The 11,875-nt window shown below is 36.5% G+C and overlaps 2 protein-coding genes across 2 annotated transcripts; one reads left to right on the top strand and one right to left on the bottom strand.

Annotated features, from left to right (window-relative positions):
- Nucleotides 1-572: 572 nt before the first annotated feature.
- Nucleotides 573-4,989, top strand: GSO1 (Leucine-rich repeat transmembrane protein kinase). The gene is made up of 2 exons (XM_079024755.1): nucleotides 573-4,434; nucleotides 4,534-4,989. The coding sequence occupies exons 1-2, from the start codon at nucleotides 1,026-1,028 to the stop codon at nucleotides 4,902-4,904; spliced, it is 3,780 nt and encodes a 1,259-aa protein (XP_078880881.1). The 5' UTR covers nucleotides 573-1,025; the 3' UTR covers nucleotides 4,905-4,989.
- Nucleotides 4,990-5,992: 1,003 nt separating this feature from the next.
- LOC145086902 (excitatory amino acid transporter) lies at nucleotides 5,993-7,160 on the bottom strand. Its single transcript, XM_079024753.1, has 3 exons — nucleotides 7,003-7,160; nucleotides 6,792-6,929; nucleotides 5,993-6,232 (listed from the first exon to the last, which is right to left on the bottom strand). The coding sequence occupies exons 1-3, from the start codon at nucleotides 7,091-7,093 to the stop codon at nucleotides 6,216-6,218; spliced, it is 246 nt and encodes an 81-aa protein (XP_078880879.1). The 5' UTR covers nucleotides 7,094-7,160; the 3' UTR covers nucleotides 5,993-6,215.
- Nucleotides 7,161-11,875: the final 4,715 nt, after the last annotated feature.

Below are 11,875 nucleotides of genomic sequence, written 5' to 3'. Positions count from 1 at the left end.
TTTTTTTAATCAATTTCGAGAGTTATCCAAATATATAAAAGAGATGTTATTTTATTTAATTTTAGATATTTTAAAAATCTTTTAAACATTCATATATCAATCAAAAACTACATGTCAAACTACGTTATCATATTCTAGCTAATTTTGTCAAACACGTCTAATATAAAATCAAATGTTAGTTAATTTCCATACCAAAGAAGTAGTAAAAGTTTAATTATTACAATTATTGGATGACTTTGGATAAAAGAACGAAATTAATTAAACAAAAGGATAACGTTTTGGATTTTGGTAAGGTGTCGATGGAGTTTAAAAAGGACAATAGGATTTGTTGGCACAACCCCAATAACACAAATGGAATATAACACTTTAGCAAACTAATCTCTATCTAATCAACTAATCATAATCATGTACCATAAAGGACCATAATTTTATATATAGATTATAGAATAAATATCCATAATTCTCGAATATATATATTAAAATTGTACAAAATTATGTAGACTGGAGAATGGAAACTCGAAAGTGGACCCTATTTTGACTTTGTAAAACTGTTCAAATTTAAAATCCAAAACATGCAGATTATGGAAACTCAACCAATCACTTTCGATAGCTTTTATCGAAACAAAGACATACTCACTCACTCCTCTTCCTTTTTCTTCTTCGTCTTCTTCAACAACTGCAATCGTTGACCTTTTTTCTGCAACTTCAATTTAAACCCTTTACACATTCTGTAAAACCATTTAATTATCATCACTTCACCCAACGATTTCTGCTGTGTGGGGAATGGGTAATCGATACGGTGGCCATTAATGATGCTTCGGAGTTCTGACACCTCCATTTCTCTCTCTCTTTCTTTCTTATCTCTTGCTTTTATACCTCTTCAATTACCAAAAAACGTAACATCATATCTCCATGCACTGGTTTTCTGACACCTTATGACTTTTCTTCCGCCATTAACGCACTCACCAAGCTTCTTGAATAAAAACGAGCGTCCATCGTCATAACCTTTGTGCAACTCGAATTCCATGGCGAAACATGTGTTGAAATTTCTTGCTGTGTTTTTCGTTGGGTTTCTTCTGTTGTTTGGATATGTTGAGTGTGTGAATTTGGATTCGGCTACGAGTTTTGGAATTCTTTTAGAGGTTAAACGATCGTTCACTGAAGACCCGGGGAATGTTCTTAAAGATTGGTCGAAGAAAAACCAGAGTTTCTGTAACTGGTATGGTGTTACCTGCGCCGGAAAGTTATCTCAGGTGGTGGGGCTCAACCTCTCCGGTGCATCATTGGGCGGCGGAATCTCGCCGTCGATTTCACTTTTACAGAACCTGCTCCACCTTGATCTTTCGTCAAACCAGCTCTCTGGTCCCATCCCACCTAATATCTCCACTCTCAGCTCCTTGTCGTCTCTCCTCCTCTTCTCCAATCAACTCTCCGGCCACATTCCGCCGCAGCTGGGTTCTCTCTATAACCTTGTGGTACTCCGTATCGGTGACAACCGCCTCACTGGCCCTATCCCACCTTCCCTCGGTGACCTCCAGAATCTAACGGTCCTCGGTTTGGCGTCGTGTTATCTCTCCGGGGTAATACCACCGGAGCTAGGAAAGCTCACGAACCTCGAGAATCTGGTTATACAAAACAACGAACTGGAAGGACCCATCCCGCCGGAGATTGGTAACTGTTCGAGCTTAGTAGCGTTCACCGCCGCCGTTAACCACCTTAACGGTTCAATCCCAGATGAGTTATGTGATTTGAAAAACCTCCAAACGTTGAACTTGGCAAATAATTCGTTATCGGGGGATATTCCGAGAAGAATCGGCGAGATGAATCAGTTGGAATATTTGAATTTGCTCGGGAATCAGCTCGAAGGGGAGATTCCGAAGTCGGTGGGTCAGCTCGGGAATCTATGGAATCTTGATTTATCGGCGAACAAGCTTTCCGGTGAAGTTCCCGGAGAAGTAGGGAACATGGGTCGGCTCCAATACCTTGTCCTCTCAAACAACAGTCTTTCCGGTGGTATTCCGACGACGATATGTTCCAACACCAGCACCACCATGGAACACCTGATGATTTCACAGAACATGTTTTCCGGTGAAATACCCAAAGAATTGGGAGATTGCATTGCTCTAAAACAAATCGATTTCTCCAACAACACACTCAACGGAACAATTCCGATCGATCTTTTCAAATTAACCAATTTGACAGACATCTGGCTCAATAACAATACGCTCACAGGTTCTGTTCCTCCCGCCATAGCTAATCTCTCCAATCTCGAAACAATATCTCTGTTTCAAAACAAATTCAATGGCGAATTACCAAAGGAAATCGGGATGCTTCAGAAGCTCCAGATTATATTCCTGTACGAGAATCAATTTTCAGGAAGAATCCCATTGGAGATCGGAAACTGCTCGAGCTTACAAATGGTTGATTTCTACGGGAACCATTTCAATGGTGAAATTCCGGTGACATTCGGGCGGCTCACCCAGTTAAACTTTCTCCACCTGAGACAAAACGACCTCTCCGGCGAAATCCCGGCCACGTTTGGCAACTGTCATCTCCTCACCATTATAGACCTCGCGGACAACAGTCTCACCGGTGGAATTCCGGCCACCTTTGGGTACCTGAGATCGTTAGAACAACTCATGCTCTACAACAACTCTCTTCAAGGCAATCTCCCGTTAGAGTTAACCAACCTTGCAAATTTGACTAGAATAAACCTCATAAACAACAAATTCAACGGAAGCATTTCTCCTTTATGTAGTTCGAATTCGTTTCTCTCATTTGACGTCACCAACAATGAATTTTCCGGCGAGATTCCGGCGGAATTCGGGAATTCACAATTCCTTCAGAGGATACGGCTGGGACGGAATCGGTTCACAGGGCGAATTCCTTCGGAATTGGGGAAAATTAAAGAGTTGTCCCTCTTGGATTTGTCAAGTAATTTACTTACTGGATCTTTACCACATGAGTTATCGAAGTGTAAAAACTTAACTCACATCGATCTAAATAACAACCTTCTTTCGGGTCCAATTCCGGTGTGGCTCGGAGACTTACCATTGTTAGGGGAATTGAAGCTCTCATCCAACAAGTTTATAGGCTCGATTCCGTTGAGTTTATTCAACTGTTCCGATCTTTTAATCCTTTCGCTTGATTCCAATTCCATCACCGGAGTACTGCCTAAAGAAATCAGCAAGCTTTCATCCATCAATGTCCTCAACTTGAACAACAATCAACTTTCCGGCCAAATCCCAGATTCCATCGGGAGCTTAAGCAAGCTGTATGAAATCCGCCTCTCGGGAAACAATTTCTCTGGTGAAATCCCCATTGAAATTGCAAACCTCAAGAATCTACAAAGTGTTTTGGACTTGAGTTACAATAACTTAACGGGAACAATCCCGGGGTCAATCGGGACATTATCGAAACTCGAGGTGCTAGACCTGTCCCACAATGAGTTGACCGGGACCGTTCCTCCTGAACTCGGTACAATGAGTAGCTTGGGCAAACTCAACCTCTCTTACAACAATCTCAACGGAAAACTAGACGACGGCTATTCCGACTTACCGGCCGATGTTTTCATTGGAAACCACGGTCTTTGTGGGCCACCTCTTGACAGTTGTCGGTTTCCAAGAAACCGGCAACCAGGGCTGAGTGAAGCAGCAGTGATCACAATCTCGGCTATTTCCACAATAGCCGCGATTGCACTGATGTTTCTCGCAGCCCTGTTATTCTTCAGAAGAAACCGGTCCGGCTTTGTAAAAGCCGGAGACGGGAGTAGCAGCACCGACTACTCTTCGTCGTTTTCATCACGCGTGCAAAGAAGATCGCTTTTTTTCAAACGGGGCTCCACGAAACGGGATTTTAGATGGGATGACCTAATGGAGGCCACGAATAACCTAAGTGACGAGTTCATAATCGGTTCGGGCGGGTCGGGGACAATTTATAGAGCCGAGCTTTTATCCGGTGAGACTGTGGCCATTAAACGGATACCGTGGAAAGACGATGTGTTTCTTGATAAGAGTTTTGCAAGAGAAGTGAACACGATTGGTCGGATAAAACACAGACGATTAGTGAAATTACTCGGGTATTGTAGCAATCGAGGAGCAGGGTCGAACCTATTGATTTATGAGTACATGGAGAATGGTTCGGTTTATGATTGGTTGCACCATGAACCACAAAACATCAAGAAAAAGAAGACCCTTGATTGGGACACGAGGTTAAACATCGCGGTTGGGTTAGCCCAAGGTGTGGAGTATCTTCACCATGATTGTGTCCCTAAAATCATTCATAGAGATATAAAATCAGCTAATGTTCTTCTTGATGTAAACCTGGATGCCCATTTAGGCGATTTCGGGCTTGCAAAAGCTATTCACGAGAACCACGAGTCTTCCACTAACGATTCCTTGTGGTTCGCAGGGTCTTATGGATACATTGCTCCAGGTATTACATTAAATATCTCTACTTTTATAATATCTGATATCAGATGACTGGAGTATTATATAGTTGTATACAGTATACTAACAATGTTTTTTTTAACAGAATACGCGTATTCTTTTAAGGCAACCGAGAAGAGTGATGTGTACAGTTTGGGGATTGTGTTGATGGAGTTAGTGAGTGGGAGGATGCCGACAGGGGGGACGTTTGGTGAAAATGTGGATATGGGGAGGTGGGTGGAGTCGCGAATCGAAATGGAGGGACCAAAACGTGAAGAACTGATAGATGAGGGGCTGAAACCGTTACTTCCTCATGAAGAAAATGCTGCTTTTCAAGTTCTTGAGATTGGGCTTCAGTGTACTAAAACTGTTCCTAGTGAAAGGCCATCTTCAAGGCATGTTTGTGATCTTATTATGCATGTAGTTAAGGATGGAGTTTCGAATGCTGAAAAAATGAGTCGTGAACCTTATGTGTAGTTTGGTAGTGAATTTTAATGAAAATGGGTGTGTTTTGAGTTTTGACTGATTGTAGATTATATGAAAGGTTTATTTTGTTGAGTAATATCATAAGCAACGAGTGTACGTCATTTTTCAATCATATAATGTTGTGATTCAAATGCATTAAAAGCTGCATCTTTTGATGGATTTCTGATTATGAAATCTGATAAATTGTGTATGACGAGTTCTCAAGGTCACAACCAATTGTGTAATTTATTCTTAGAAAAAAAAAAAAAAAAAAAAAAAAAAAAAAAGCGCAAAATCAAAAGTTGAGTACATGAATGTCATAAAGAGCATAAACTTTTCAAAGGAAATTATTCGTCATCTTCAACTGCGTTTAAGAGTTTCAAATAAATTAACCATTTATTATGATAATAATAATAATAGTAAAAGATCAAACTAGCTACATTGGTATGAAATTAGAGAAAAGACATCAGAAATGAGAAGCTTTAAGCCAAAAGATACAATGACAAAAATCACTTCTATTGGATGATAAAGGGTTAACAATGTTATAGTTACCGAAAATTATACTTGTTTATAAAAGTCGTGTTAAATTTTAAAAAACTTTATTTAAATAAATAATAATAAATTAATTTTTCTTATAACAATATTTTAAAATTTAACGGTATCTATTTCCATATATTTTGTAAATCTTTGTAGACCACAAATAATTTTTAACTATTTGCAAACCATAGGCCATGTATCTTCAACGAAATTAAATATGCCTATATGTAATCTATTTAACAATAAATCTTTATTTATTTGATTAAAATTTATTATTATAAATGAACATCCTTTTCTTTATTTACCAATTTTACTCGGTTTAGTTTTCTATTTATTGATAACAAACATTTTATCTCATTCTTTCTAGTCAATCAAACATGACAATGAAATAAAACAATTCATACTAAAATGGACAAATTATAGAGAAATGAAGATTCGTGTGTTTTGATTTATATATTGATGACATGTATCTAAAGCTTCTAAGGTCCATTTTGTTGAGGTTTTGTGATCATCTATTGTAAAGCATTTTTTTCAAAAATATATAATATTTTGACTCAAGTGCATTAAGAGCTGCATCTTTTGATGGATTTCAACATATCAAAAATAATAAAATGTGTATGACAACTTCTCAAGGCAAAGCCATGTGTGTCAAAGTACAATGATATTTATTCTTACAATCACAAAAGCACAGAATTAAGTAGAGAAGAAGAATGTCATGAAACACAAACTTTATAATGAAAACTGTCACTCTCTAGAAATGGATTCCAAATTTTATAATGGAAACTGCTACTCGTCATCTTCATCTACAAGCAAGAGTTAAAAATTCAAATTAGTTACATGGACAAGAAATGACAAGTTGTTTCTCTAGAATTTCATCACAAATTTTCTTTAGGGTAATGAAGTAATCTACTCTCTTGTTGAACATGTTCACTGAATAAAGAGCAATGAGTAACAGCAGTTGCAGAACTTATAAAATGAAACAAAAACATTTGTAGCAAAGAAGGAAACTCTCTGTAAAGAATATGATTAACCCATTTCGTTTAACTTAAATGTAGTTATCATTTTCCTCTAAACTCAAACAAATTCATTAACTTTTGGATTCTAAAACAATCTTTATTGAATACTTAGGGATTTTGTTGTTGATATTCCCACATGATCTTAAACATAGCTAATAATGAATAATGACAGAGAACTATGTAGTGTGAGTCGTCATTGATTCGATTGCAAATGTGAACAGATAAACGAAGAACGTCGTTCCAAATTCAAATGCGGAATCGAAATACATGATATTATAAAATCCACAGATATAATTGTACAGATGGTGATCAGATAGACAAATTAGGTTAGGGTTAGGTTTAATACCGAAGTAACGGCGCTCATTAGCGGCTTTGGCTTTATCGAGCATTTTATCGAGGTCTTCTTGAAGCTGAACGTCCCATTTCACTAGCTGGTTAGCGAACACCACACCTAAACCCATCCCCAGAACATGCTCCCATGGATCTGTAACAGATTTGAATTGAAAGGATTCATTCGATTGATTTGATTACGAATCAAAGAGAAATTAACAACTTACGCCGCATATAGGGGAGTTTTCGTAGGGCGTTGGAGTACATCTGGGTGCCCAAACCCAGTAAAGCTCCGATCATCGTCGCTGACGCCGGCATCTCTCTATTTCTCTCTTGCGTTGTCTCCCTTTCTCTTCGTTCTGATTTTACCTCTCGGTTTGACGATACTTGTAACTAATAGTTTTGTCAAAAATCATAAAAGCCCCCTCTAACTTTCAAACATAGCAAAAGGAGCCCTTGGAGTACGTATCGAGAATGATAAGCTAATGAAACAAGCCTAATTTTAACTATTTTGGTCACATAGACAATATGGGACTTGCAAGTCGAGAGACAAATCATGTGATTTTTTCATAGGCATGGTGTCTTCTATGATGCTATCCTTCATGTCAAAATTGTCGTACCACTTTGAACTTTAAAACCTATTTTACATCTCAAACAACCTTAGGCACATACAAAATCGTTTGAGGTTTATATATAATCTACATGATATGGAATCTGACTTTCATCGCATACCAAGTCCTTATGTCCAAAATTATCAACATCTTTCCCCGACTGTTGTGTTCATTAAAATATTGTTTATCACCAAAAATGACACTCCGCCCTGCAACTAGAACCCTAAAAGTGAAACCCCTTGTTGAATAAGTTATGAAGAACATAATAGATAAAATATATGTGATCTCATTTCATAATTGGTTCCATTTTAGTTGGCCAACCTTGATATTCTTGTGGTTAACCATGTGACCAAAGAAGTTCACCTCTAGGAACCGAAAATCGTACTTCAAAACATTTGCATAAATTTCTCTCCTTTTAAATACCTCAAATATTTTAGCAAGTTTCTTTCGTGTTTCTTATCTCTTATAAAATAAATGAGGATATTGACAATGGACACAATGACACATTGTCCAATAACCAATTTGCAATCTCAATTCCTTAAATCCATAAAAGTTGTTGATTTGTTCGTTACATCTTTTTTTTGGAACCAACGATTGATACAACAGAAGTCTCTCCACCATCTTTCAGGGGGAGAATCGAGTTCAAATCATCCTGAGGAGCAGATCATTACATCTTTTTATCGTACATTTACAACTAATGCTACCTTAGATGCTCGTATCGAAAATCAATTCCTAAAAAATAATAGGCCCCTTCAAGACTATTTAATAGATATTCATTATAGGAAGTGGGTGTCAATTTTTTACCAATTTATTCAACACACAGTAAATCAATGCACATCTATATCGACCATGTTCATCTTTCATAAATAAAATTGCCCTACAACAATGAACTTCATCAAATAAAACCTTTATTACAAAGCTCTTTTACCTTCTTCATGAGATGTTTTGTCTTCATAAGTGTTTGTTTCATATAATATGTTTTTTCATTAACATCAAATCAATTTGAAACTTCACCTGATGATCCAGAGATAGCCATAAGATATCATTGTAAAAGAGCTTGTTGTACTCTCAAACCACAATAACATATGTCATTTTTTTTTCTCTTTCTCGATGTTGAACATATCAATGTATACACAAAGTTTCAATTTTCTTGTTAATTCCCAATGCTACTATCACCTAATAAATGTGCCGGTTAGCCACACACGCTCCATTGATCTATGCTAAACATCGTGCCACCCTTCACTACCAATGTCAAACCCAAATTAGTGTGTCGGTTAACCACACATGCTCTACTAACGTTTGACAAGGGTATGAAGTGTAATTCCACGGATTAGCATACAATTTCACATTTTGCCTAAAGTAACTATGATTTGGGAATTAGTAAAAGCATTTAGTTACTTTGTACTTCATTATACTTATAATGGAAGGTTTCGTCCTATCCTACACGTTCGGCTAACGACCCTCCACTAGTCAAGAGTGCGGTGGGTAAGAGTGGATACCCATTCAATCACCATTTTATAGGAAATTTCCTTAAACACCCCTTATAGACCAGCTTCTTCAATGAGGCCTACTAACGATAAGACTGACTTTTTACTCATACATATATATAATATTAAACTTTTAATGTTACATATAGTATAAGGGTGTATTTTATACTTTTAAAATACTAGATGGTCTAATTTAATAAATTGTACTTTTAATTTAGTTAAATGTAAACCAAAACTTTATGGAATTATTCACTCTCTTTTAATTATACATTTAATTAACTTAATAAGACCATAAGAATGCAATTTGAACTTTTCAAAAATACTAGGGATTTAGAATTTAATATTTCAAAATTAAACTTTTAATCAAATTTTAAATTCCAAAACTGAGGGTAAGTTTTGAAACTTTTCAAAACATTATGGTTTAACTATTTAAATTTCAAAACCTAAAACAATTAAGTTCAAATTTAAAACTATAAAACCTTAAGGGTGTAAGTTGAAACTTTTTCAAACTTTATCAAGAACATTCTAGATCAACAATTCAAATAAGACAATTAACAATTAATTGGTAATTATCTAATTATGACATAATCCAATTTCTTGCAAGATATTCACCAAATAATTAAACATTATCTTATAAGGCAACAAATATTTGATTAATTGGTAATTATCTTCTATTTTGGTAAGGAGATTCACCCAAAATCAATAAAAATCGGATTTTATCAATTAAAAACGTTTTTGGTAATAATCCTAAACCAAAACACCAAGAAAATCGCAAATATCAACTGGCAGACTCGCTGACTCGTTGAGTCAGCACTGGACTCGTCGAGTACCTAGTGGACTCAGTGAGTTCAGTCATGGACTCGACGAGTCCAGCCCTAAAAACTCAAAATTTTTGATTTTCAGTTAATATTCAATCAAATAGGCATCAAATTCATTAACAAACAACCCTAGGCTCTGATACCACTGATGGGTTTCGAGCACTACATCATTCCTATGGTGTACATGCAAACCCTAATGCTTCGGATCTAGTTTGTCTAATGAACATGCAATTGAATTACCCAAAGCTATAAACCCTAGATCTAATAAATAAAAACTGAAATTAGGGTTTAGATCTTACCTTTGATTGTTATGTAGCAATAACAATCTATTTCTCCTTGTAATTGGCTTCAGAAAGTTTAGTGTCTCAAGTGTTACACCTCTAATGGAGTCACAAACACCACTAGCAATAAGGATGAAGGAGGAGAAGATAAGAGGCACCCAAAAACGTCTAGAAACCCTAAGGAATCAGTTGGCCACATTTTTGTTGCCCTAAGGGTCCTTAAATATGTGAGGCTATTAGGGTTTTGAACTTTGGAAACCCTAATCTGACTACTTAGGCTTTAAGCAGCCCATGGACTCCTTTCCTTAGAGCCATGGACGAAATCTTATGGGCTTCCCCATAAATTTTGTCCATTCCACTCTATAGAGTCCATAAACCCATTGTTGCAACTATCTTATAATTGCAACATCAGTCCCCTTTATTTAGTTAATCTCTTTTAGCCACAAAATTAATTCTTGACTAATATTAATTAAATAATATGATTTCTCCTTTAATATATTATTATTATCATAATTAAACCTTTCTCTTTCCATAATTCATCCTACAAGTTGCTATGGTGAAGGCAACCCAAAAGGACCATGCTCATAATCGGGTCAAGTACATACCAAAATAGTTATGGACATAGACACTAATCCAACAGTATTAGTGTACTCTATACTAGAAAATAGTGTATTATATTTGTATCTATATGAAATTGTTTCTATGTATGCTTGGATATCACTAGCTATAGTGAAAATAGTGTACTCTAATAGCGTTTGTATGAAAACCTTAGTATGAATGCCCGACAATCACCAGTTGTAGTGTAAAGTAGTGTACTGTAGTTTCATTAATTAAAATATAACATTGGAAGTAGTGTTAATCCTGTAAACAAATGTTTTAGATATACTGTTGCGAGTTTCATATAACCATGCTTGATATGACCTATCGACCTCTGCGACATTCTTCAGGTGTTTGAAAGTTATGACATTTGTCACCCCAGGCCTTCCGGCCTAACTATAGCTAGCAGTTCAGGTGTGGGATTGTCAGTCCCGTATAGATCTATACACAAATCTTACGATCTCTCTCCAGGAGACTATGGTTATATTGTATATGAGTTAGTGTCGTACCCTATTGGATACAATGAAGTAGTGCCTCACAATCCTGTTGGAATAGTGTCCAAGGTCATTAACTATTGGTAATATTTCTAATAATAGCAGGGTCCATTTGGGTTGCCCTCAAGACCCAAATTGAGTAGAATAAATAAAGGAGAAATTGGTTTATTAATTATTATGGTTAATAATAAATTAGAAACTAATTAGAATTATATTTTGGAAATCTATTTTGAGAATTAATTAACAGTTTAATTAATTAAAGGGTTGAATGTTCATTAATCGATAGTTGGTTAATCAGGAATGTTCTAGAACCCTTATGGAGTTAGGGTTGGATGAAATTCACTCCATCCCACATGGGAAAGGAGTGAAATTTCGTGGTTATGCCTCCATCCCACATGGGAAGGAGTACAACACCTTAGGAGGCATCCAAGGCTATAAATATGGCCTTAGGGATTTCATTCCTCCTTGCACCTTGGATTGAAGTATTTGCCAACCCTTCTTCCTCCTCCCATAGGGACGATTTCTAACCTCTTTGAGTTTGTCAAATTGACCCTTCTCCTAGTTATTTTAATTCCACTCTTTGGTGTCATTGGGTGTGATACCATTAGAGGGATTCTGGTTTGGGTCCTTTCATCCAAGCAACTTCATGGAGGTTCAAGATCTCAAGCATGGAGATCAAGGGCTACATAAGAGGTATGTTTTCTTACTTATGTTTTAGTTTTCTAGGGTTGATGTAATTAGCATGAAGCCATAGATCCATAAGATGCATGTACACTTAGGTATATCGTTGTTTCAATTTTTTCGCTACCTAG

The sequence above is a fragment of the Lactuca serriola genome, chromosome 2 (assembly GCF_051521515.1).
Source record: "Lactuca serriola cultivar US96UC23 chromosome 2, Lser_US96UC23_V15, whole genome shotgun sequence".
Taxonomy (NCBI): domain Eukaryota; kingdom Viridiplantae; phylum Streptophyta; class Magnoliopsida; order Asterales; family Asteraceae; genus Lactuca; species Lactuca serriola.
This window is presented reverse-complemented; position numbering and strand designations above follow the sequence as displayed.